Raw genomic sequence first — 25,145 nt, 5'->3', positions numbered from 1 at the left:
AAATTGCTGGATGTGACAGGTGAAACTGTGAGATTCCACAGATGGGTGAAGAGAGTGATGTGAGAAATGGATGGACTTCAAAGACAGTAGGAGGGGGCTGAGAGCTGAGAAGTGCAGCCCCACTACATTCCAGAGGTGCTACTTTGTGGAAATGTCCTACAAGGTTTAGAATGTGCTCCCAAAAATCCACTGCAATTATTCAAGGGATAACTTATTTAAATTACAAGTCCTAGTAAAACAAAGCCCTCCACACACCTAAAATCCTGATCCTCCAACCTCAGCTGACCTCCCCACTCGTTTGCTAACTTGAACAACACTGTCTCCTCCTGGAGCACGGCAGCTTGTGAGGCACAGCAACGTCACCACCAAGGGACACAGAGCAGCAGCTTTGTCCCTCCAGGCACTGCCACGGCTGTTTCCACGTCCAGCATTCCCTGAGACACAGTGCAGTGGCTCTGGGGCAGACAGTGGTCATGGCTGATGGGAGCAGTAAGCAGCATCTTCCTCCCGATCAAGTTTTGTTCAATGGGATCTAATGTAAAAGTTTGGGGAGAATTTGTAAAGGAGAAGTTTGAGAGCTACAGGTTTGGAAAGAAGTCCCATGTCTAGTGTAAAGCAGAAAGGGCACTCTTAGCAAGTGAATTGCACATCCAAATGAAGGCAAGATGCAGATGCCAAAATGAAGGCAGCTGTAGTTAAAAGAACCAGCAGCAGCAGCTGACTTCTATCATTAGTGAAAGCCAATGTCTGTATAACTCATCTTGCTCACAATCCAGCACAAGAGTGACTGAGTCAGAGCCTAAATATTAAGATGATGTTTGAAGTTACTGAAAAAAATAGTATTTTTAAAGAATCAGCTGTTAACTATCAGTTAGGCAAGTCATCAGAACGAACTGCAGACTTAAAATTGTTTTCCAGCAGTGCTCCTAGAAAAGGAGAATAGTCTGAATCAGGATGCTGGAAATTAATGAGCATTTCAACAGCTCAGTAAGTCTCCTTTGTATTCCTTGGATAGTGTTAGCAAGAAAGTTTAAACAAGTGATTCCAGGGGTTTTGGTGGGAGTGGGAGCACAGGCAGTCCCACTGCTGCCTGGTGTACAAAATCCCCAGGCAGAAGTGCAAAGTCCTCTGTCAGCACCCACAATGGGCTCCTCTTGCTGCAGGAGCTGGGTGGATACCATCAGTACTAAGAACTGTGCTGAGCCAGAAAAGCACCTCTTCTGCTTCCATCTGGTGTTTCAACCATTTTCTGAAGAAAAAGCTGAAGAGAACCTTGAAAAGATTCTTCAAGGAAGGGAAAGTGAACTGATGATAACTCCACTGGCTGTGGAGCCACTGGTGTCTGTTGAGGAACCAGAGATCTCCTTTTTTCCCCTAACCTTTGGGCAATGTAAATGGAAGACACATGGAAATCTCTTTTCCATTCTGCTTCAGACACAGAGGCTCTCAGGGGTGCTCTGAGGACACTTCTCTTTCTCTTGTAATCAACAGAAAAGCCCCGTGGAAGGATTTCTATCAAGATACTTCAGCAGAGACTGAACACATGAAAAGGATATGGACCAAGCAGACTGGGAGTACTGCCTCCTAATTTAAGCCAATACCTGCAAGTGACCTGATTGAAAGATACCAGGTGAGGAAACAGAACAACCTCTTTGTAAGCCAAGGATGATGCTGTGCTGGGCAGCACAGCAGCAGCTGCCTCCAGTGCACTCTGCTGAGTGTAGGCATACACAATACTCACCCTGTCATGTAGCGTCCAACCAACGTATTTTAAATAACTATCATTCAGGAAGGCATCACTGTACATTTTCATCCAGACACCAATTTCTTCAATACAGACAGCTCTAATCTCAGCAATAGCATCACTAATATGGAAAAAGAAAAGAACAAGGATTAGCCAGATTATAGACATATATACTTCTCATTCCCATTGCCATAGCTACAATATTTTGCTTTTACTTGTCATGAACCTCACTGTGTGAGGCCTGTCAGTTCTTACTGCCATCTCACTGATTTTCCGTTCCTCTACATCCTTGAACTCACTGATCTATGTAATAATTTCAGTATTTATATATTCTCCTACATTTCCTCTATGTAAAAAAATTCTCACCCTACTTTGCTTCTTAGTCTATTACTCCATCTTTAACCTCTCTCTTTTCAAAGACAATTATGAACCCAAGCTACAAACCTCCTCTGGACAATCATTTCTGAAACAGCATCACTGACATTTGCTTTGCAGCCCTGTCTCCAGCTTGAGGTGCAGAACCATTGCAAGGTGGGAGAAACTATTTGGTTTAGCCAAAGGCACCTGCCAGAGGTGCACAATGGAATTTGCTACACAAAGAGATCTCATTTCACACCCCCCATGAACACCCCTACAACAAACCCATGAGAACTTTGCACTTGAGCATTGGTTTCTTCCCGTTTTCTTGCCTTTATCCTACGTTCTGACTGTGGCAAGGCATGGAAGAAGCAAAGATGTATCTCAGGCAGACTTATCAGCTGCTTAGTTAGGAGGGGTGGCAGAAAACTGGAGAGATCACCTAAGGAGCCCAGGATGGAAATGCTTTCCATCTGACTGGCACTTTCCTGCCTGCCTGACATGGAGCATGGCATCTTTACTAATAACGAAACAACGGGAAACGGGATGGGGGCCATCTGTCCCTTCAGTAATTCCATCTCTGGGACATCTGTTACCATGAGAAATCACTTGTGCCACTCCAGCTGGCACTGCCTCACAGTTCCAAATTTCAGCTGTAATACAAGAGGAACACAAAGAGTCACTGCTCAGAAGAAGGGAATGCCTGGTGCTTTGCAAACACTGGACTTGCTTGTAATTGAGACCCTGCTTTTGAATTTTTATTTTTTAAAAAATCTGTTTGGAAAAGTAATAAACATCAATTTAATTCGAAACCAGACCAACAGAGTCCCAAAATGAAATTTAATTTATGGGAAGGAAAGAAAGAAATTCCAAGCTTTAAACAAGAGAATAGCTGCAAAAATGAGCAACTGCATTTTTGTGAAAGTCATCAATTTTACAAAATATAAATAAAATGCCCTCACTCTTCTGGTCAAGACACACTCCACAGGTTCACAGCCCTAACCCAGTGCAGCAAACCCCTGGTGACTCCAGACTGGAACTATGCACTTCCCTCCTGCAGGCTGGCCCAGCTCATCCAGTGGCATTGTGCTGTCCCTGGCCTTCCAGACCCCGAGCTGGCACCCACGGCTCCCACAGGGACCATGAACCAGGCCCAGCATCACACACGGCCAGGGGGACCTCTCCAGGCAAGTCTCAGCATTTGAATTCAACTTGCAGGGAGGAAACTGTACTGCTGCAACAGTGGAAAAGCATGAAGAGCATGTGATGCATTTAATGCAGTAACAGGAGGGGGATATCTGTGTGAATACCACCAGACCACTGCCACTGTCTCTCTTTGCCTAGGAGAAACACATTCATTTCAGCAGCTTCCCAACAGCATCAGCAAACCCAGTCTGTCCAACTTCCTGAAGCCTCTGTAACCTCAGAACCAAGGTAAGGGGCAACCCACAATGGAGCAAGCTGCATTAGGAGCAGGGCAGGGCATCAAGCAAGCTGCTCCTAGCAGGGATTTCTCAAACAGGTTTAACTAGGGGAAGAACCAATGTGCTAAATATCACACTCAAGGGTTAAAAACTGCATTCCTTATGGGAAATGCAGCCATAACGAAGACAAGTTTTAGTTAAAACTACAACTATTGTCATATATATGGGTGTGTGTTTAACTGTACACTGCTTCACACTGAACTAGATTAGCAATTCTCTTATATGGAGTTACTTTGAAACTATTTTAAAAGCAAAATATAGGTGGAAGAATGCAAGACTTATGGAAAAACCTAAAAGACTAGCAAATATAAATCAAGAAAAAATGGGGAGCCACATCTGCAGCAACACAAAGTAGCCAGGAAGACATTTTTACTAAGGGATGACAGCCTGAGTCTTCACATCCAAGTAGGTTATTTCACCACCTTATAAATTTACTAACTGTAAAGGATTTTGGAAGGATTTAATGGCAATCCCGAGAAGAACCTAAATGTCAACAACCATTTAATCATGCAGCACAACCAGCCAAAAAGCAGGAAACATCATGTTTTCTCCAAGAGTGCGTTCAAGCTTCCCTAGGCAGACAGAGAAAAACTGCTTCTTGAATCAAAAGCTTTCTCAGGGATCCCTCAGCACTATGGATGCTCACTCCAAGCTGCTAATTAAAAAAAAAAAAAAAAGAAAAAGACAGAAAGAAGAAAGCTATTCAACTGCTTAAGAGATTTAGTGTAATAAGAATTTAACATCTCCAGAATAATTGAAAATGAGACAGAATCATGAATAAGGCAAGTGAGACCAGCAAACAGACTCAAGCTGCTGGAGGAGGAGGGGAACTTGTGAGACACCACTTCCCACTCCACATCACCTTCCAGGTAACTATCCACAATCAGAGTTATTTGTGTTCCTGCAGGAATCACTAACACAGACTCCCTGCCCCTACAATGCTGTATCAAACACAATACAGCCAAAAAATCTTTGTACCTTTGCTATGGATGTGGTAATTGCTTGTCATTAAACTGTAATTCTTCTCTTCTAATTTTTATACAGTTTCTTAGATGTTTTTATACAGCTTCTGGTCAGAGTCACTATGAATTGTTTAGCCTTTTGAAAATACACATCATTTCTGGATGACACAAGAACATATAAATACTAATTATACCTGCACTGGAAGTGCTTTTGGAATAATGAATGCATTATTAATTACCACAATTATGAATTAGTGATGTAAGCTTGTATTTCTTGCCAAATGCTTCTAGAAAGGAACAGAATCTAGTCCAGCACAGCAATGAAAACTAACGTGGGATCTACAAATCTTAGACATGAAATATATTTAACCCCTCTTTTCAGCACAAACTGCAAAGCAAGGTCTACATGGGGATAATACTGGCAGCACAATTCACAGCCTAAGTTCCTACTCTGGGTGAAGAGATCCTCCATGATGCAACTTCTGAAAAGATTTGACAGAAGGGGTTCAGATAAGAAATTCTCAGTTTCCTTTTGAAATTTTGGGTTGACAAGGCAGGCCCATACACCTCAGGACAAACCACAGCAGCGTCAGGAAACAGATTTTACTAGTGCCACTCCAAGTGCCACTTGGGTGTACCTTTCATGCCAAAGTACACACAAGAATTGTGATTAAGGCCAGAAGTATTCAGGACCTGAGCCACAGAGTCTCTGATGGATATTTGGGACATGTCAGGTGCAGAGCAGTGTGCTCCTCAGGGTTGCTGGAGTGACTGTCAGCTCCAGCTCACGGGTTCTTTCAGCCTGTTCAATCACACACTCACGAGGTTAATCACGACTGAACTGAAAGCTCTCTAAGCAAACCTGGCTGATGTGCAGTGCCCTGGATGCTCACATCCTGCAGCACTGCCAGTGCTGAGTCAGACCAGGGCATGACCTGACAATGACCAGCAGAGCAGGAACTCCTTCAAGGCTTCTTGGAAGCTCCTAAAGGAGCCTGACTACTCCCATTGTATCTGCTTGCCCAATTGAACCATTGGAGATGTTGCTTCTCACACCCTGTTCTGAGACAGCCAGAACTGCAGATAACCATCAAAGAATGTGGTATTACTCAACAGGCAAACCAGATATGAAGAGAAAAATAGAGATATTTCAGTCAATGGGCTGGGCTGAGAGTTAGTCTATAGGAAAACTTTCTAACGAGGACAGAACCAAGGGTGACTCATTGCCTTGGGCCTTTGGTGGGATGGAATCTCCAACTCCCACCCAAGGGACAGGAAATGGAGCAGCTGCACATGACCACAACACTGCCACCTGGACAGAACTGGGCCTGTCTCTGCCTGGCAGTTTGGAAATATTTTGAAGATGTAATGAGAACTGGACAAAAATGTCTTTTCTACTTTTTTTTTCTATGACTCAGCTCTGGAGCTGAATGAGGACCCCATAAAAGAAGAAGGGTAAGAAAAAGAGTTCAGAGCCAACTTCCAAAAGTTCTGGTGAATGAACCCTGCATATCCCACTCACAGGAGGGGCTGGCACACAGCACTCCCATTCCCAAGTACTTCTGTGCAGAGCAGATATTTAAATATCTATCCCAATAACCTGTTACTAGGCTGATAAATATCTATCCCAATAACCTGTTACTAGTTGTTACCCAACGCTCCTGCCAGACCAAGGAACTTACTGTTTGAAGGCATGACGTGGATTCTGAGATGTAGCTCCATGTATCCCTGACCCCAGTGTTTCCCAGAGTTCCTGTCCCCAGAGGAAGCTTGGGAAGTATGAACTATGAGGCACAGCTCTGCAGGGAAGGGAGCAGTGTGTGCTTTCAAACTCCATAGCAAGGTCAAACTCCCTTAAATTAAATGATGCAACTTTGTGCCTTCTCTTTTTTTTATGCCTGTAACTGACACCAGTAATTTCTGTCTGTTTTTTCAAACATACCTAAAAACATAATGCATTTCCTTGTCACCTAAGAGGTATGCTTTGCCTCCTTAGGATAACACATTTAGGGTGCAGGGAGAAGGACTTTCCCCTGGTTTGGTTTAGGTTTCCATTTCCCTGTGATGACTGGTTTGTGCTTCCTCACCAAACTGCCATCCAATAACCCCTCTCCCTTCTCCTTTTTCCCATGTCTTGTTTCCCACAGTGGAATTCCCATGTAATTTGTCACCATAATCCTATTTACTGTAGCAGGCAAAGGAATACCTTGGAAGGAGACAGAAGCATCTTCTCCACAAAAATGGCAATGCCATCTAGATTTGGCAGGGTTTACCTTATTTGCCAGTACTGACAAAACATTACCTCAGGACAGGCTCATGCCCTGCATAAATTCCCAAAACCGTGTCCATCAATGTGAGGATCCCCATTCTGGTCTGCCAGAAGCTAAAACGATAACAGTTCTGTTCTTTTGGACAGTCACACCTGGAGGAAAACCTCTTCAAGCACTCAAAACAAAAAGATACTATGAAGTAGGACTGAAATCCGAGATCTCTCAATCTTACCCTCTGAGAGGGAAACGTGTCTGGACACACAGTGCTAAGTCCTAGGCATGGAAAGAGCCAAACCAAAACTCTGACACCTCAGATAACAGATGAGAGGGATGAACATTTTATAAATACTCATTACATCTGAGCAGCTGTGTGGCAATAATCTGAGATTCAGTCATCTCTGATATGCAGATACAATTGAAATGAAGAAATAGACCTCCCTTTCTTTTTTTTATATACATGTACCTTGCAAGCAATTTTCAGCTTTTGACATAAAACGGTTTAAAACCCCTTTTTAAGGTTAAAAAAAAAAGGGTAAGAAAAACCATTGGACAATCAAATATATCATAAAGCCACAGAAACTTAGTGAGAACAAATGGCTGAGGATACATTTCCTGCATGCTTATTAAGAGTACCTCAGTTTTTGACCAAATCTGCTGTTCACACTAGACTAGCATTATACCTAGAAAACTATTTAGCTATTTCTGAAAACCTTTTTTTTTTCTTGATGAGAGAAGTGAGCACTGAAAATTTCCAGTAAATTGGAAGCCAGTCTGCAGAAAGAAGATGTAACCTCACTGCAACACTCGTTGGAAGACACATTCTGAATGAAACAGTTTTGGGGGTTTTGTTTAGGTCAAGGACTTGTTATTTAAGCTACAAAGGTCACTAAGCATGAATCACTGTGGCTGAGTCTGAATCATATTGAGGGGTGGGACTTATTCTCTGGGAATAATGAATATAACATCCTTTCAAAATCATCACCACTTGTGCATGGTTTAAGGCCTGTAAAATCATGTGAAGTTTATAAATAATTTGAACTATTTGAGAAAAGGAACGTTCAAGAAATTAAGAAGTTATGAAAGCAGATAATAGTTCAAAATCCTTTACATTTTACCCCCCCGGGCTTTGTCTTCAGTTAGCTGGGTTTCACACAGGCCATTTCCCCCTCTATGTTCTCACCCAGCTGTGTGTGAGTGCAGGAGTCTCACTCTGTGCTCTCTGCTGTGCACCATCACTCACAGTTTGGGGAATGTTCCAAGAGACTCTTTGGGGCTCCCCAGAAGGTCAGGGACAGCGAGTGCTCACACAGGTGGCTCTGGGGGCAGAGTGGGAACAGGTTCCTCCTGCCCTCTCTGAGCAGTGGTGCCACCACCTGTCTGATTACAGCCAATTCCCCGCTGCTCTAACAGGGCCACCATGGGCACCCTTTTCCATGGCATTGATGGAGTTTATTTATTTGGCCTCTCCTTTGTTACAGCAACATCAGCAAAAGCAGGTCTTTGTTAGTGGTGGCAGGAGGCATGAAAAGAAACTCTTTTACAAAAGGAGGATTTCAAAAGAAAAGAAAAAGCACCAGAATGCAGACCACCGAAAGGCTGAGTCTTTTTCCAACCCCACACAAGTGCATGAACTACTAAGAGGATATTTTAAAGCAGTGTTTTGTTTGATATAATACACTAAGTTCTGAAGGGATAAAAATGGAAACACTCTTAGAATTGAATTTCTTCAGCTTTTTTACCTATGCCATGAACGCTGCTCTCCTAACAAAACTGTGTGAGTGCTACACTGATCTAGCACACTCATGTACCTGCTGGCCCTGTATTCCCATCCTCCAGCTGCCAAGCAGCTCAAGGCTTCCCAACCATAAACCATGAACTTTCTGTCCATGCTCAGGTACTGAGGAGACACCCTCCAAGCCCACTGTGCTGCTCAGCCTCACACACTGCTCAGCACGAGCACCTTCCCCGTTTCCTGTGTGCTTTTCTCCAAATTACAATCATCCCTTTGTCCAACTGAACTATGGGATCCTCTTCACCCTCTAACCCTCTTCTCATACACCCTTTTTTCCTGCTGTTTTCCTAAAAGATTCCATAAATTATAAACCTTTAAAGCAGAACTGAAATCTGAAAGGTTAATTGCATAGTTTACTACCCTTGAATTTTATCTTTTGATTTCAGCAAGTCAATTAACATTTAAAGAGCTGGTTGCACCAAGGTGCTGCAGATGCTCTGAGGGATCTTGTGACGCACAACGACCCTAAATCTGTTTTAAAAGACTCCTGCTCTCTGGCAAACCATATTCCAGATTTGCTGTTTACACCCAAGACATACGAAAGGAAATGCAGGCTGGAGGACAACTGCTATTCTATGACATGCAGTGATTATTTGATTGTTCTTAAGATATGTCATTTTTGTGCTCCCAGCATGGACAACTTTTCAATATGCAAAGATTCAAAGCCCATGTCTCCCACAAGCCTTTAAAGCTGTCTGCTGAATTAAAATAAAGTTGTGTGGATGGCTCTAGTGTGTAGTTAATAAAGGTTACAGTTTGTATGTTCTTCCATAACTTCAAGTGCTTTTGACAGTGACCTTGCGGCATCTAGAATATTACATCAGAAGAAAATCAACCCAGAAATTGCCTTGACTTTCTTTATGACCACACTTTGTTAGCAGAGCCTACTGGAACATGCATTTTCTTACCGGTATCTATGAACAAATATACCCTTAAAAATAGAGTTCATCATATTTTCGATTTCATCTTGGTTCTCTTGTAGCTGTGAAAAAGAAAACACAAAATAAATAAAAGATCATTGCTTATTATAATTTGGTATTCTACAATTCTTTATTGGGAAACCTTAGAAGACCTTGGAAGAGCACTTGAGTAAATTCACCATTTCTGCTTTTCCAGCACGTGCCTATATTGTGTGCATATACATACAAATATTTACATTTATATATGCAATGTCTTAATGGAAGAAAATTAACATTCACTACAAACACCAATTTAGTCTCTCAAATTAGTTCTTTGAAGTGATCATCAACTTTTGCTACTGAAAATGAGACAAGCAGAGACAATGTGTGCAGTAATGTCAGCAGTGCTGTGTTCACAGGGAAACACAGAGCTGAGTGAATGACAGCTGCAGAAACAAAGCTGGTTACAGATTGGTTTTGAAAAAATTAATGTCCTATTTAAGGAAAGGAGTTGAAGATGTTCTCAATCTTAAGGAAAAGACTGTCAGTTGCTTGAACTTCAGCACCCACAATAACTGGGTTTCAGAAGCAGGAAGATCTCCAGGATCAGAGCACACCTGACATCCAGGCCTTAGACTGCAAAAATCCAAACCCAATTCCAAATGAAAAGGTGTTATGAGCATGCTTTTATAAATAAGAGCATTTTCTTAAAAATCTTTTCATTTCCTGGGTAATATGAGCATGTTTTGCAAGTACTATGGGAAGCTTACCTTGTGTCAATTAATATGTTAACACAACTTGGAATTAATTACAGTATTCTCATACTGTCAGATCTTGTACTAAACTAAGTAAGTATAACTTAATTGCACCTAAATGCAGCTTTGTTAATAAGATGACACCAATTTTATCCAATCAGCTTTTGGAGCAGCCATCATTCTTCCATCAAGGTGTTCATTACAGTCCAAGCACAGTACGACAGTGTGGGAATGTAAATTTGCCCACGTTCTCAGTAGGAAAACCACAACAGAGCCTTGCTAGTAGAGTGCATATATGCATAAAATAATTAAACCTGTATAATTATTGATGTATATATTTAACAGATAAAAGGTTTTAAAGCCAGAGGCAAAATTGTGAGCAGCTGCTTTGACCTCCTGCATGGCATGAGCTCTGAAACACTTTCACCTAAGGGCTTCTATTTTTCAGCCAAATATTTCTCCCGCATCTTCCAAGTATGAGCTGAAGTAGCTTCAGAACTCAGGGAGTGAAGCCTCCCAGTTCACTAAAGTGTGAGGAGGTGCTGTCTCCATTTTCCATGTGGGGAAACCAAGGCATTGAGGGCTCTTGACTAAATTGTCAAAAGCCTGCCAAAGAAACTAATTTCACAGTAAAAGGGATTATGTACAAGAGCTGGGTGCACACCAGCTCTGCATACATGAACCAAGCATATTTAGACATGGCCTCTGGGAAAAGCACTATGTGCAGCATCAGCTCAACCCAAATATGCACAGACTAAATGCTTGTTTGAGACTTCATAACCCAAAGGGGACTCTGAGTTCCTAATCACTCCTCAGCTGGATGACTCCACAGGCTACAGGCAGGGAAATATGGGGGTAGAGACAGCCTAGCACAGGCTGTGCAGTAAAATGAGGATGGGAATGAACCAAGAAGCCTCAGAAGGCTTTCTGAAAAACTACCAGGGCCCTGGAAGGGGAAGCTCACAGAGAACTCAGGGAATGATCTGTTGGTATAAAACCACACCACAGAAAAGAGGTAGGAGAGGATGGGACTTCCTGAGCCATGAGAAAGCTGAGCTACTGAGAAAAGTGTACTTTGATGTCTCACTGAGTGCAAAGTGAAGCAGCAGGGTAGAAGCCCGAGCAGCACAGAGGAAGGGACAGCATGGATGGCTTCCTCCCTCTTCTCCTGCACAGAATTTACAGCTCACCATAAATATGGTAAATTATCATCTGGTACAGGTACCCAGGTGCTGGGGCACAGCTGGTGTGGAAGCAGACTCAGAGATTCAGTAGGTCCTTGTGATACTCCTTTTACCTAAACTAAAATGTTAGTGTACTAACATTTAGAAGATAAAATTCTCAAATGTATTTTAGATTCAGTAATGAATTTTCTCTGAAACTCTAATTGCTTTCTACACTTTCAAGTTTTCTAAACCATGCACTTGAATCTGAGTGCTTAACTTCAAGCATCTTGAGAGAGCATCTATGTCTTGGGACTCCTGCTCTTACCAATGCAAAAATGATTTCACACTCCCCCTTTTAAACAGAGGTAAAAAATGAGAGAAGCATTCTCTTGTTGACTCTGCAAGCAGGTTCAGAAGCTCAAAAAGACATGTATGACAAGCACAAAATTTGAATTACTGCTGGCAGATACTAAAAAGACAACTTTCTCTGCTTTGTGGCATATTGCTACAGAAATCATCCACTCGGGCTGAAAATCTCATTCATAAGACAGAGTTCCATGCTCAGCTCTCTCATCAGGCCTCTAGATGATGGCATGAGAATGAAACACTTCAGGAATTGTTCCATCTCCTCTGCTTCAGACTAACTTGCCACACTCAGCTGGTGAACTGTGCCTCTATCGCTTCGTGAAGACCAACACAATGTGCTCAGGAGGGGTTGTGAGGATGGCACTTCATCAAGGAATCAACTGAGGAAGTGCCAGCACAGAATGCCACAGTCAATTCAGTGTATTTAAACACTGGAATATACAGCATTACATCAGGAATTCTTACCCAGAGTCACTAAGCCATCTAATCCTAGGAGATCTCCTCTGCCCAGGGGCCCCTGGTGTGCTTACCCCACGGACACACTCGATCCCCAGCACTCCTCCCTGGCTATTCCCAGGCCATGCTTTGCTCAGCTGTCATGAGCTGAGCTGAGAGCCCCTGAACACACAGAGCCAAAGGTAAGGACTGCCAATTGCTGCTTCTCCTCTCAAGGCTCCCCAGCCCTGAGCAGCCTGGGCATCCTTGCTGCACAGCTCCCCAGAGAGAGGATGTTCTGCAGCTCTGAAAGAATGGCAGGGGGAAGGGGCACAGAGAAGGCCCCAGCCACAGAGCCACCAGCCCGAGGTCATCAGCAGAATTAGTGCCTTTGTCCTCTGCACATTCAAAGCAACAATCAACAAATGTGGGATACAAACTCTGTCCCAGCTATTTTGCTTTTCAAAATGCTTTAGAACTCACATTCAATTTAATATTTAATCAAAAATGTTTTTCTCACAGTTTGGGCAGGAGAGATTGGTTTTGCTTTGTACCTTAATGCACGCTTTTCAAGAATTATGAAAATCAAATAAAGTTGTGCTACAGATCATAGGGGTAAAATAAAAATACATAATTGTAATTATCTCCAGACAAAGACTACAAAGTCAAGCAATTCTGAGTCAAAGTTATACCTAAAGGAATCCAAGGTGCACACAGGCAAAGCACCCAGACATCCTTAATTGCCACAGAGTAAAACAGTGGTGGAGAAATTTCAAAACTAATATATTAAAAATCATAAATTTAAATCTAACCCATATAAACTTTGATTTTTCAATCTCTCTTATGAGTTTTACTTGGCATCTTTACACATTATGGTTGTTTGGGTGTATGTGTATTAATTTTCTACTTGTCATCTTTAAATTTAAGTACACCTCTAAAACTGAAATTTCCTGTGATATAATACTTTATTTAGGGATGATTACAGCAACCTTCTGATGGTTTTTCTCACCTAATGCCAGACTCGTACTTACTAAAGGTGACTTTAATGTCTCCCTAGCTCCTTCTCCCTGAGAGCAGGTGCTATAGCCCCAACTCCAATGTTTCCTGAAAGCAGCTAAAAATGAAGGACTAATGAGACACTGTGGAGTTACTGCAGTGATCAAGGGGGAAAGTGGGCAGTGCAGGGAGGGAACGTGTGATCCTCCTGTCAAGAATCTTTCTGCATCATCACAACAGAGACTACTTGCAGTTTGAGACTCTTCCTGCCTGGTCATACATAGAAGCCTGAGAACAGAATTCTCCTGTGTGTGCAGAACAGCACCACAAACTCAACTGAATGTGGCAATACAAGATTCAAGTAGTGTGCTTGAGACCACACGAACACCACTGCAGAACTGAGCTCTTTCTCACTGTGGTACTCAAGTCACAAACCACCCTGGGCTTTCTGTTGGACAGAATGCACATGAACCAGGAAAAAAAAAAAAATAGTCTTTTCACTTGCCTCTTTTCTTTTCTGAAGCAGCAGCTCCAATCTTTCATTAGCTCTTTTGCCAATCATTTTGTTTCTCTCAGCTTCATACTGCCTCTGTGTATTGTCCTGATGAATGCTCAGGTTTAAGGCAACATTCACAAGAGCAGTCATAAGCTTCATAGCTGCAAAGGCACAAGACAGATTATGAGTCTTTACCTGTAGTCAGAGCTCAGAAAATACTTCCTCAGCAGATCCATACAGCAAAAAGCCTCTCGACCTTGGCACAGCCATCTGGAAAGGCACTTTCACCCAGGCAATACCCAGGTCACTGGCCCATGGTCAGAAAGCAGAGTCTATACCCCACACTGAGCTGCAGGCAGTGCTCCTTGCTGTCTTCTCCAGACAAGCTCTGAGTGCACCAGGGAGGCAGCTGTGAGCCTGCAGCATCAGGGCACCATGAAGGCAGTGGCTGGGGAGTTACAGCCATTCTGCACAGAAGAGTGCCACCAGAGATGGCTCCAAACTGAGGGTGACCTTAACCAATGGCTGCTGAGGGTGGCTCAGTTCACAAAGGACCACAGCACAGCTTCTCTGAAGGCAGGTCTGACAATGCTCTAAAGTCAGCTGTACAGCCATATAAAAATGCAGTTTTTATTTTCACAGATGCTGGATATAATATTGTTCGTGTCTGCTTTTCAGTACTGAAGTTTATTTTTACAAAAAACATTAATAAGGGTCTTTCCCAAGTTCTGTGTGGTTACATAGCACAACACATTTTACAATACTGAAAAACCAGAAAAATAATGCAACAAACTATCACATCCTCTCTGCATGCTCCTCTAAATATGCAGCATTGCTTCAAGGTAGAGAAGCAACCACACAAATGGAGAAGTGAGGCTACTTGGGTTGATTTACACTGCTATAGCTCAAAGCAGGTACCTCTTCCTGCAGTGAATCATCTCTCATTCCAATTGACTAGCACAGAGGAAAACTGAAAACAATGACCTAAAAACACTCCTTCTAGAAGAAATGCAAGTCTACAAGTAGATTTTCAAAAACTTTATCAAGACTCCATGCTCCATGGCATCATGCTGACCTCTGCTCTTTGCGACTGCAACACAATTAAACGTGCTGGAAATTTGTAGAATCAAAGCAAAGCCTCAAGCTTGCTACAACAAGCAAACAAATAAATAAATGGCATGTATTGTCACTGGTAAATGCTGAGATCTTTGGCAGCTCCTATCCCTAATGCAATGTTAGATCAATGTGCCATTAATGTAATAAGTCAGCAGTGGCTGAAATAACCGCAGTCAGCTGTGATGAACCTCACCTTCAGCATCAGCTGATTCTTGCTGCAAGCTTCTAGCCACCAAATCCATTCCAAACAGGGAAAACTCTTTCTTCTATAGAGTACAGCTCTTGGGAAATGACTAATAGGTGGTTCTGTTTCCTGTCTTTTAATCAAGCCTCTCATACTTTCCAAACATCCGCCCCAGCAGGGATGGACCACTCACTCCCAGGGACCTGAGTGCAGAGCTCACTCCATAAACTCTTCCCTATGAACCAGTCAACCACAGTCTGAGCAAACAGCAAATCAAAACCACCCAGAACTGCAGACAGCCTCGGATGGAAGGGAATATAATAGTTTAAATAACAGGCATGGATTTCCAGCAGGTTATCTAGGCTCAAACAATGCTCACCTTGCAATACTGAATTTGTAGAGGAAACTCCAAACCTGGCAGCTTAAGCCTGCAAGATTCAAGGTTTTACCATCCCATTGCTGAGCATGGTAAAGAACCACAAAGGAATGTGTTTCCAAAGGAGTTTGGTCACTGTGAGTTGAAGGGTTTTCAGTTTTAAAACCGAAATCCACTCAAATCTGGAGTTGTTTTTTCAATATAATGGGAAATCTGCCTCTTACTTTGATTCTTAACAAGAGATTAAATTTAAATAAATTCTGATTGCATTTGTTGAACACTGGGTATCGATACACTTGAAACTTAAAGAATATGTATGAGGCCGTTTGTGGAAAGACTAAATAGTGATAAATACTGGCCATAGAAACCTTCAGATTATGACAAATGTCTGCTGTAAGAGTTTTAAATATCTGGCATGATCTATGAACCTTGCAATAGGATGGATTTCTTATCACCTGACATAACCAGCTGTAGACACCTACACCCAAGCCAGCCACCCTGGTAGTGCTTTGTAATTGAGAAAAATAGTTCCTTGTGGAGAGCAATTCATCCCTCTTACAGGAGACATCTCATATAGGTGTGATGAAATACATAAGGAAAGCCCATTTCCATCTAATAATACACGCAGGGCTTTCCTTAGGTGAGGCAGCTGCACTGAAAGGTGGTGTGGCTGCAGGCAGAAGACAGGGAGCCTACAAGCACGGTCCAGTAATCCCAAACCTTATGCTTCTCCAGAGTTAAGGCACAGGGGTTTTTTTTTTCTGGTGGATGGAAATTCTTTGATAAGACAATTGTCCTGATACTTCTTTAGAATAAACTTATACTCTAAAATATAAAATTACTCCAAGGTTCTATACAAGTGAACAATTAATAACAAAATACAAGACATAAGCATGCCACTTTTGATTCTCAGGATTCACTGGAAGCCCTGGGGATGACAGGAATCCCTAAGTGCCTCAGCACACTCCTTTCCAAATAAAAAAAAGGAGTATTTTAAGTATAGTTGTACCATGTGTGGTACTGGGATTTGATGAAGGTTTCCAGAGTTTGGTCAGGATCCACCTCAATCCCAATTACAAGTGCTTGTGGCAGTGGCGTGGTGTAGGAACCCAGAGTGCTGAGAATATTTCTCTGCCTGTTTTTAAGGGTTCTTACCCCCCTGAACAACACTGTTTTAGCTTCCAACCTTGGAAAAAATTACCAACAGTAAGACAACAACAACTAGAAAATACAGTGGTGTGAATTAGGTGATAGACTAGTATGTAAGATTGTCACAGGGTGAAAAATTTAGAGGCTTTGGGCTTCTCTTTGTAGTAAATAGATAAGAGTAAAAAATGTCAAAATGGAGGATTGTTGTTGTTCTCTAGACCTTCTTTTCCTTCTTCTACCACTCCATATTCTGCAGTAAAAGTGGTTTGGATTGACTGGATAGAAAATTCCGCAGTTCCTAGTCGTGTTACTGAATAATTGGTAGGAAAGTGAAAATAATGTATGTTTTTAGTAACTATTGGTTAAAATATCTTTAAAAGGCTGTGTAAATCTTGATAGAGAGTCTTCACTCCTGCTTTTCTGTGCTCTATGCTGTACCTGGGTCACGCTAGTGGCTCTGTTCCTCTGATAAGACTTAACAAACAACTATCTGGAAGCATTGCAACTAAAGGAAAAGTCTCGGTTTATCTTTGAAGCTCCTTGCAAGGACTTTCAGCAAATTCTCTCCCATCAGGAGAGACTGGATTTCTGGCACAGTGCAGTGCCAGCGTGGCAGTGGCAAGCTGTGTGGCAGAACCCTGGCGTGCAGCTCACTCACCAGCCAGCGTGCTGGTGTGCCGGAAGGCGCGGACCTGCGAGTCGGAGAGGCCGGTGAGCAGCGAGATCACCGTGTCCATCATGTACTCGTCGTAGATGATGCTGTACTGGCACTGCCGGATCAGCACCCCGATGAACTCGCAGAAGTTGGAGCGGAACTTCTTCCACTGAGGCCCAGGCATGGTCAGGGGATAATCGCCACTGTCCTGCAGAGCAGCATAAGAAAAAGATCAAGTATTAAAGGGCTCCCCATTTAATGGGTTTTAATGTCGGTGTAGCCATCGTGGTCTAAGGTTCTAAACTAAACGTCGTCTTGTTCCTTCAAGCCAAGGGAGGATAACAAATAAAAACAACACATTATTCTTCAGTAAACAGGGAGGCTCATTGGCATGAACTACTTTTGCAAAGATGTCATTGTAACTGTTTTATACCTGCAGTATTGGCTCCAGATAGTCCAAAAAATGTATCAAGACTCAATTATTTTCCTTGTGTCCTGGGTTAGGAAGTGGGAGCCAAGGATAAGATGGGACTATTTCAAAGTATTTAAGATCAAAACCTAAATAAAAGCTTGTGTGATTGACTGGTTGTCATTCTCCACCCCCACTTCAACTCCAGGTTACATATTCTAATCAGCTGGATGCCCCTCCCCACAAACTTTGCTTTGCTCAAGCTTACAGTTGAGTATGGTTTGCTCAAGCTTACAGTTTCCTTATCAGAAAGCAAACACTGCCCTGTTTTATCTTGTAAATGCAGCCTTTTTCTAGTGGTAGAACCTGCCTTCTGATAGCAGTAATGGAAATTTTACTACAGATTCATACACCTCATCTTCATTGGCATGTTCATTTAACGCCTCCCCAGGTGTGCTCTTCCTATATTCACTATATATACTGCATTATGGGGAGACTGTCCCCCCACAATCAGAAAATGCTTTTTCCCCCTCAGTGGAAAAGCCTGAGTACAAATCTCCCTGACCACTGGATTTGTAAGCCAATTCCAGAGTATCCAAAACATCACGGCAGTAATGCTCCATCCTGAATCTCTCAGCCAGGATAAGAAGTCAGTAGCACCAAAGTTACATCCATTTGTACACATTTATTCTGTGGTTTTGTGAGGAACAAGCACTTTCCTCCTCAGGACTTATCACCCAGACTGAACCATGCCAAGGCAGCGAGGTCAGCACAGAAGAGCTGCAATCAAACAACCCTGAACCTAAACTACATAAACAACACTGCCCTTTGGAAACCCCCTAGCCATCACATTTAACCAAATCACACCCATTTCAACCACACCAGAATAACCTGATGGATCTCTGCATGTGAACTTTGGTATGTAACACATGCTTTCTCGAGGTGTGGGTATGTGCAGCCCTTTGGAACAGATCCTCAGAATCTCTAGTGCTGTGTGTAATTACTCACATCTGCATGGTGCATTTTTAACCTGCAAGTACGTATCAGACAACTCTTCTGAAAAGCCTATGAAGGCTATTTTGCACCATGAACGCCTCACCTGGCTGAAATGGGAAGAATAAACTTACAATAAAGTCACTTCATGGATCTTTTATTCTTGAATACCAATAAAAACGTGATACATTAGTGACACTGACACAATACTGATGGCCCAGTGCATAGACAACTCAGAGTAAACCAAGTCTTTGTTCACCTGTCAACTCTAGCACAAGAATTATGAGGGAATTCACCTACAAAACACCTGTACTCCTAAGCCAAGCAGCTGAATAGTGCAGCCAATAGATGGCCATGGAATTCCCTGTCCCAAAGTGAACTTTGTGAACAAAGTTATTTCCATCATTTAAGTCCCGCACAAGCATTTCTCCACTCACGAGGAGGAAAATCAATACTTCAATCCCTGCCATAAATGCAAAATTCAGGCCAGCAGCCAGCTGATTCCTGCAGCACTCATGGAAAAATGGGACAATTTGGGATTTCTGGGGTACTGGGGGAGCTATTACACATGAAATGCCAACAGTTTATTCCAGATTTCAAAAGAGTCATTGGGCTGCAGCCTAGGACTAACAATTTTATGCTTTTGTACTAAGGCCCACAAATTCTCTCAGAAATCCATTCAAGTGTTAAGGCAGAAGCCAGAACTGAAACTTTTTTTTAGAATTGTAGAAGTTCTGCAAAGTTTTAGGTAATGGAGAAAGAAAGACTGCGTACCAGTAACTGTAACTCTTTAAGAGATGTTCCTTTTAAGTACATTCATAAGGAAGAGGTTTTTTTTCTCCTGTGAGAAAAAACTTTGACAGTTTTTAAAAAGGTTTTTTTGAAAAATACTTGCTTCATCAATAGTGGGACAATCACCCAGCAAAAGGAGCACCCCTATGGCTGTAATCAGGCATTTACTGAAGCATTTTGTTGTTCAAGGCCGTGGACAAGATGGAAATTGTGCAGAAGTACATCCTGAAAAGGAGCATTTCTCATATTTATTGTTTTCCTGCTTAACTTTCTGAATCACAGCCTTGGCATTCCATTTAGAACTGGTCAGAGACACGGCTGTCCTACAGAAAATTCCTGCTCCAGCTTTAGTTTTCCTCACTAAACAGAATGAACACTCAGAATATTCAGCTTTTTATACATGAAAAATCAAAGAAAACACAGTTCAAAAATCTCAAAGCTAAAAAGCATTCACCATTAGGAACATGTTTATTTTGACAGAAGATACTCAGTTTGAATTGTAATTTACTTGTTTCAGACAAAATGCTCAGATCTTTTGAAAGAGTATTTCTTTCTGTATCACTGTTCCAAAATGGTAATTTTCATGTCAAGCTCCTATTTGGTTTAAACTGCCATTTAAAATGCACAAAACATTAATTTGCACAGAGAAAACAGAAGAATGCTGCAAAAGCCTGCAATCCTGTCTCATGAATCTGATGTGTCAGGAATCTGGAGCTCTTCCTTGTACCGTGGCACTCCCAAGAGCTGATGTTCAGCACCTAGAACACCACCACCACTCTCAGGGGGATGAGAGTTCTCCAGTTCCTCTTCCTGCCTGCTCTGATGAACCTCTCTTGTCCCTGCTGCCCTGTTACTCTGCATCCAGCAGCTGAAGTTGCTGCTTTGCTTGTCAGTGCAGTTTCCCATACTGAGACATTACTTACCCACTGCATTTTCAATTTAAACCAGAAGTATATGGTAATTATTTCAAAATGCTTAAAACAACTATTTGTATACTCTACCTCATCAAATTCTTCTGTCATTTTCCTTATGATTTCTGCATTTTGCATGTTCCTGAACATTTCAATTCTTACTGTACCTGTAAGGCAATGAAAGAACAAGACCAGTGAACACAGCATGTTTCTGCTACACCAAAACATCAATGTTTTTCTGCTGCTAAACAAACAGCTCAGTAATACATATTGGAGTATGCAGAGTGCAACAAGAACAGGAATGCTTTGAACAAGGCAGTCTCTTGAAGAAGTAGGGGAAGAGAAATCATCTGTCCCGTAATGTGCTTTCAAACGAGGAGTCAGTGCCATTTTCCATCCTTTCACTCTTTGCAGCCAAGCAAGTGTAAAACAGCAGTGACAACCACGGACCACTGGTGTCGTGTCTGCAGCTGCCCAGTGCTTTTAATTTTGTGTGCAAAATCAAATGAGCCATCTTTCAGTTCCACAGCCACTCCTGGTGGCTCCGCACTGTCCATGCTGAATGCCCTGGTGACAGACATCCATGTCCTATGCCCACTCTGGGAGTTTCACACTGCTCAGCTCAGGACCAGCATGGTTTATTGACTGAGACACGTTTTCCAAACCCAAGGCTCCCAAGGGCTCAGCCAACACATGAGCCAGCTCAGCACCAGAAGCAGCCACTGTGTATCTGTTATTCCTTCACACAGATTTCCCACTCCCCCTCGTTATCTGAACAGCGGAGTTGATAGGATTAACTTTCCATTGTAAATCAAACAAAGCTACCAAAATTGAAAATTGAACAACACAATAGCTATAAATGAAAATTCTTGTGTCTTGATCAAAATTCAATCAGTATACAAATAAAGTATTCTGACATATTATTGCCTCTGCAACTAGACACGACCTAAATAACTAACCATATCACCCAGGGCAACATAAAGACTTTTTTTGTTGCTGCTGCATGGATCTTCTCTTCATCACTTCACAATCTTCTTTTGTTAATGGAGGAAACTCAGAAAAATTAAGCAAACTGCAGCACTACAAAATCCATCCCACAATCATTAACATTACAAAGAGTAAGTCTCTCAGTTTTTGCAAAAAGTTCAACTGGATTAATGATCCACTGCATGGCTTCAAAATTTCAGACCATAATAGAAGCAGCTTAACAGCTAACAGTACTAGTCCCTCTACAAAGGATAAATAAAGATAATTTAAACATACTAAATATTATGCAAATGTTTTAATTCTGGTATTTTATTCCTTAAAAAAAAGAGCATTAGAAATACATGTATTTCAAAACATGCAAGCACAGTTAGAGCACACCAAGCCTCTGTATGTTGGTACACACGTACAATTTTACTAAGTAAATTAAATATTGATTTATTGAATTGCCTTTGCTTCTTCATGAAATAATATTTGTTATCTATTTCATACTGGGTAATACTGTGAACCTCAGTTCTGATAGTGGCAATTTAAATTTGTGCACGGTAATTTCCATACCATTAATAAACAATTACTAATGCAATATATCAACATAAAACCAGGAACCCAAGAGAACACCACCACATGACAGTTGAAAATATATTTTCTCAGCTTGGAAATCATCTGTATGTGTAGATATATTTTAATCTTTCCCCCAATCCTGCAAGTTTTGTTTTGGCTAAATGAAGCAGTTTCCCAGTATGTCTCGGAACAGTGGACAGGCACTACTGCAAACCCCCTCTGCTGCAGGAATGCCCCTTTCTCTCATGGCATGCTGGCATCTGCTGCTCTTCCCACACCTCTCTGTCAATGAGAAACCTACTGACCCTTGCTATTTTATTGGTTTATAGCCCTGATTCTAATTTTATTCTTACCTATTTATGGCTTCTTCTAATAACCTGCCACAGCCTCAGTTTCTCTGCAGCCATGGCCAGGCTGTTTGCCTTGCAAGAGCAGAACTGGGAGAGCAGCATCTCTCCCTGGGCACTCGAGGGTGTCACTGATCCCTATGCAGAGGTGTCCCAGGTGAGGCTGGGGAGATCCTCCAACACCTTCCAACAAACAGTGGTGCAGTTCTTTGGGAGGCAGGGGTGTGCACACCATGAGACACACTCCTGCCATCTCCCGGGGTGGGAGTGGAGAACAGCACTTCCCCACTGTCCTGTCCCATTCCTTCCCCCACTCTTCAGGACCCAGTTTACAGAAGTCATGGAAAGCACAAGGAGTGTTTCTGCTTATCTGGCAGTAGGCAATGGCTCTGGCCTGACTGCTTTTCCTTCCACGACCTCTCCCCCACCCAACCACAGCACAGCCCCATTGTTTTTCCTGGCAAACTCATTTAACACTGTAAGCATGCTATGAAGGCTCTGCTCAGATTTCATGGTGTCACCACAACATTTCAGCATTGCAATGGTCAACATTATTCAAACTCATAGTTTTTATGATTAGTGAAAAGCAAAACTTCCCCATTTTCAGGTGAATCCTTAAAATGTAACAGATTATAAAGTACAATTGAAGGAGTGGAATGCATCCCTGAAGTCTTTACCTTACTCAAGTTGTTTCATGTCCTTTTCTAAGCTGTTTTACCTCTGTCATGAAGCTTTCCCTCTGTATTTAGTGAATTGAAATTGTCTTAGTCCATTAAAATTTGAGAAACCTATTTTACTTCAGGACTAAGTTCTCAGTTAAAACCCATTCACACACCTTGTGTTTTAAAAAGTCATCTTGCTGACATGTAAGTATATTTCCTTAATAACCAAATTCCAGTTTAACTTTCAGCTAAAACAGGTATCAATTCAATTTGTCAATAATCACAGCACCCAACTCGGCCTTTAACAGTGAAAAGAAAAACCCCACACAGAGCACAAAACTTAGCTTCAACGAGAGAAGAGAAAGACTAAAGGGGCCTATACAAAACTGGATGAATACACCTTAAAAACCCCTAAACTGTGTACAAAACCAGATGCAGTATTTCCAGGAGATGTAACACACCATGGACTCAGTGGCCTGAAAACATGTATTTAGAGTGAAAAGAATAACCAGTTTTATTAGTAAGCCCTGTAAAAGCAAAGCAACAATGAAGATCTCCAAGAGCTTTGTAGGATGCATAAGCCCTCGAGTCTGAGCAACAACCAGCTTTTACTACTACCAGGAGTTAAACATGGTACCCTTGGGATGGGGGTGGTCCCATGACTGCCTTTCCTGCTCCAGACAGGAGGTACTGGCACTGACCACTGCTGGCAATCAGAGAACACCGTCACACCAAGTGCCACGCTCCAGTGGCCTCCTGCACGTGGCAGCTCTGGGATTTCTACAGGAAAGGAAAAGTTGGAGGAGAGAAACAAGTGGTACTCAGCTCCAGCAGCCCACAATCACTGACACACTGCTGATGACAACAAACTGCTCACTGGTAAATGGACTCCTGGAATCTAAACTGCTGATGGTAATAAATTATATACTATGGAGGATACTACCTATATGGTCAATTTTCATTACTGGGACCTTTATCCACCAAAGCTACACAGACCATTTCATCCCTTCTCTTTTGGACCACCTGCCCACGCTGAGTAAGCTGCAAGAAAAGCAGTGGGGAAACTGCAGCTGAAGACTGAGGTGAATGGATAAGCCCACCTTAAATTCATGGTAACTGATTAGACTGATCTCTAAAACACATGAATTGGAAAAACAGAAGAAAGATTTATAGAGGCACTGAAATGAAGATACAAGAAGATTTGCCCAGGGAAGTTTATGAAAAACACAGTGTGCTCTTTTGCATCAGCTCAAAGTCAGTAGTGGGGACCCCAGCACCAGGAACTAATTGGAACTGCCAAGAGAGGGCAAGTTTATTAAAACATTTGTGAGGGCGGATGGTGATTATGGAACTGCTGGATGGGCAGTATTTAACTCCCTTGATATCAATGTGCAACTCCTACATCTTTTGCCTGACCTATAATTTAGATCATAAGAAATAACCCACTTCCATAATGTCCTTAAGTGCAGCTTTCAATCGTCTGAGAAGTGGTAGTGATAAATTCCATGTGACAGATGATAAAGACTGAAGTCAAACCACCAGGAGCACATGATTTTTCAGTGCTCAGCCTGGGTCAGGGTACTCTGCTGTAGCACTTCCACTGACTATTTCCAGAAGACAGCTGCCTGAATCTACCCAAAAATTACTCAGGCCAGTAGAAAAGTTCATTTTCTGTGGCTTCCTCACAAACACATAAGAAGACTGAAGTAGCTCTTACCTCATTGGAATCAAGAGGTGTTAATCATTAATTTAAATAGAAGCAGTACTGGGGCAGTTGAAGCATATCCAAATAGATGCTGAGACTCCTACATCCCACCAGGGCTCCTGACTTTCTCCTGATTTCTGTCCCTGAAAACTGGAACTTTTTGCTGAGACCAGAGGTCAGGACTTGAGAAAGCAGTCAGCCTAACTATTTGGTTGAATTTCAGCACATGTAGGAATAGAAGACCCTTTTATTGATTTATCCCCCAATTCTTCCTGCTGCATGGACTCTACACTGCCCAACTTCTGCTTCCAATATTCAAAAGACAGAGGCTTCTGATAAGGCACACACCCAATTCATCCCTAGAGCAGCTTTTGCCAGGGAACTCTTACTGAATGAATCTGCAAGAATCCCAGTGGAAGAGTAAGTACAGTCTTGTGCAATTAAAACCTTATCAAACAGAGAATCACAGATAGCTGTTAAAAAGAATTCTAATGGTTCACCTAAGTCTACCCTCCTACAAAACCAAAGACGTGTCTGAATGTGTTCTGTGGAATCTCTTTGCAATGTGAAGGCCTTACA

The 25,145-nt window shown here is 42.2% G+C and overlaps 1 protein-coding gene across 5 annotated transcripts in view; it reads right to left on the bottom strand.

Moving 5' to 3' along the window:
* The window catches only part of STAG1 (stromal antigen 1), a 174,993-nt gene that overhangs the window by 58,607 nt on the left and 91,241 nt on the right, over positions 1–25,145 (bottom strand). For all 5 annotated transcript variants that reach the window (XM_048314641.1, XM_048314639.1, XM_048314638.1 and 2 more), the window contains exons 6-10: positions 20,398–20,474; positions 17,206–17,410; positions 13,732–13,883; positions 9,518–9,591; positions 1,742–1,865 (exon numbers count right to left, since the gene is read on the bottom strand). In XM_048314641.1, the coding sequence (XP_048170598.1) occupies positions 1,742–1,865; positions 9,518–9,591; positions 13,732–13,883; positions 17,206–17,410; positions 20,398–20,474 (632 nt within the window). The remainder of the gene's footprint in view (positions 1–1,741; positions 1,866–9,517; positions 9,592–13,731; positions 13,884–17,205; positions 17,411–20,397; positions 20,475–25,145) is intronic.

Source organism: Corvus hawaiiensis, chromosome 10 (genome assembly GCF_020740725.1).
Source record: "Corvus hawaiiensis isolate bCorHaw1 chromosome 10, bCorHaw1.pri.cur, whole genome shotgun sequence".
NCBI lineage: Eukaryota > Metazoa > Chordata > Aves > Passeriformes > Corvidae > Corvus > Corvus hawaiiensis.
This window is presented reverse-complemented; position numbering and strand designations above follow the sequence as displayed.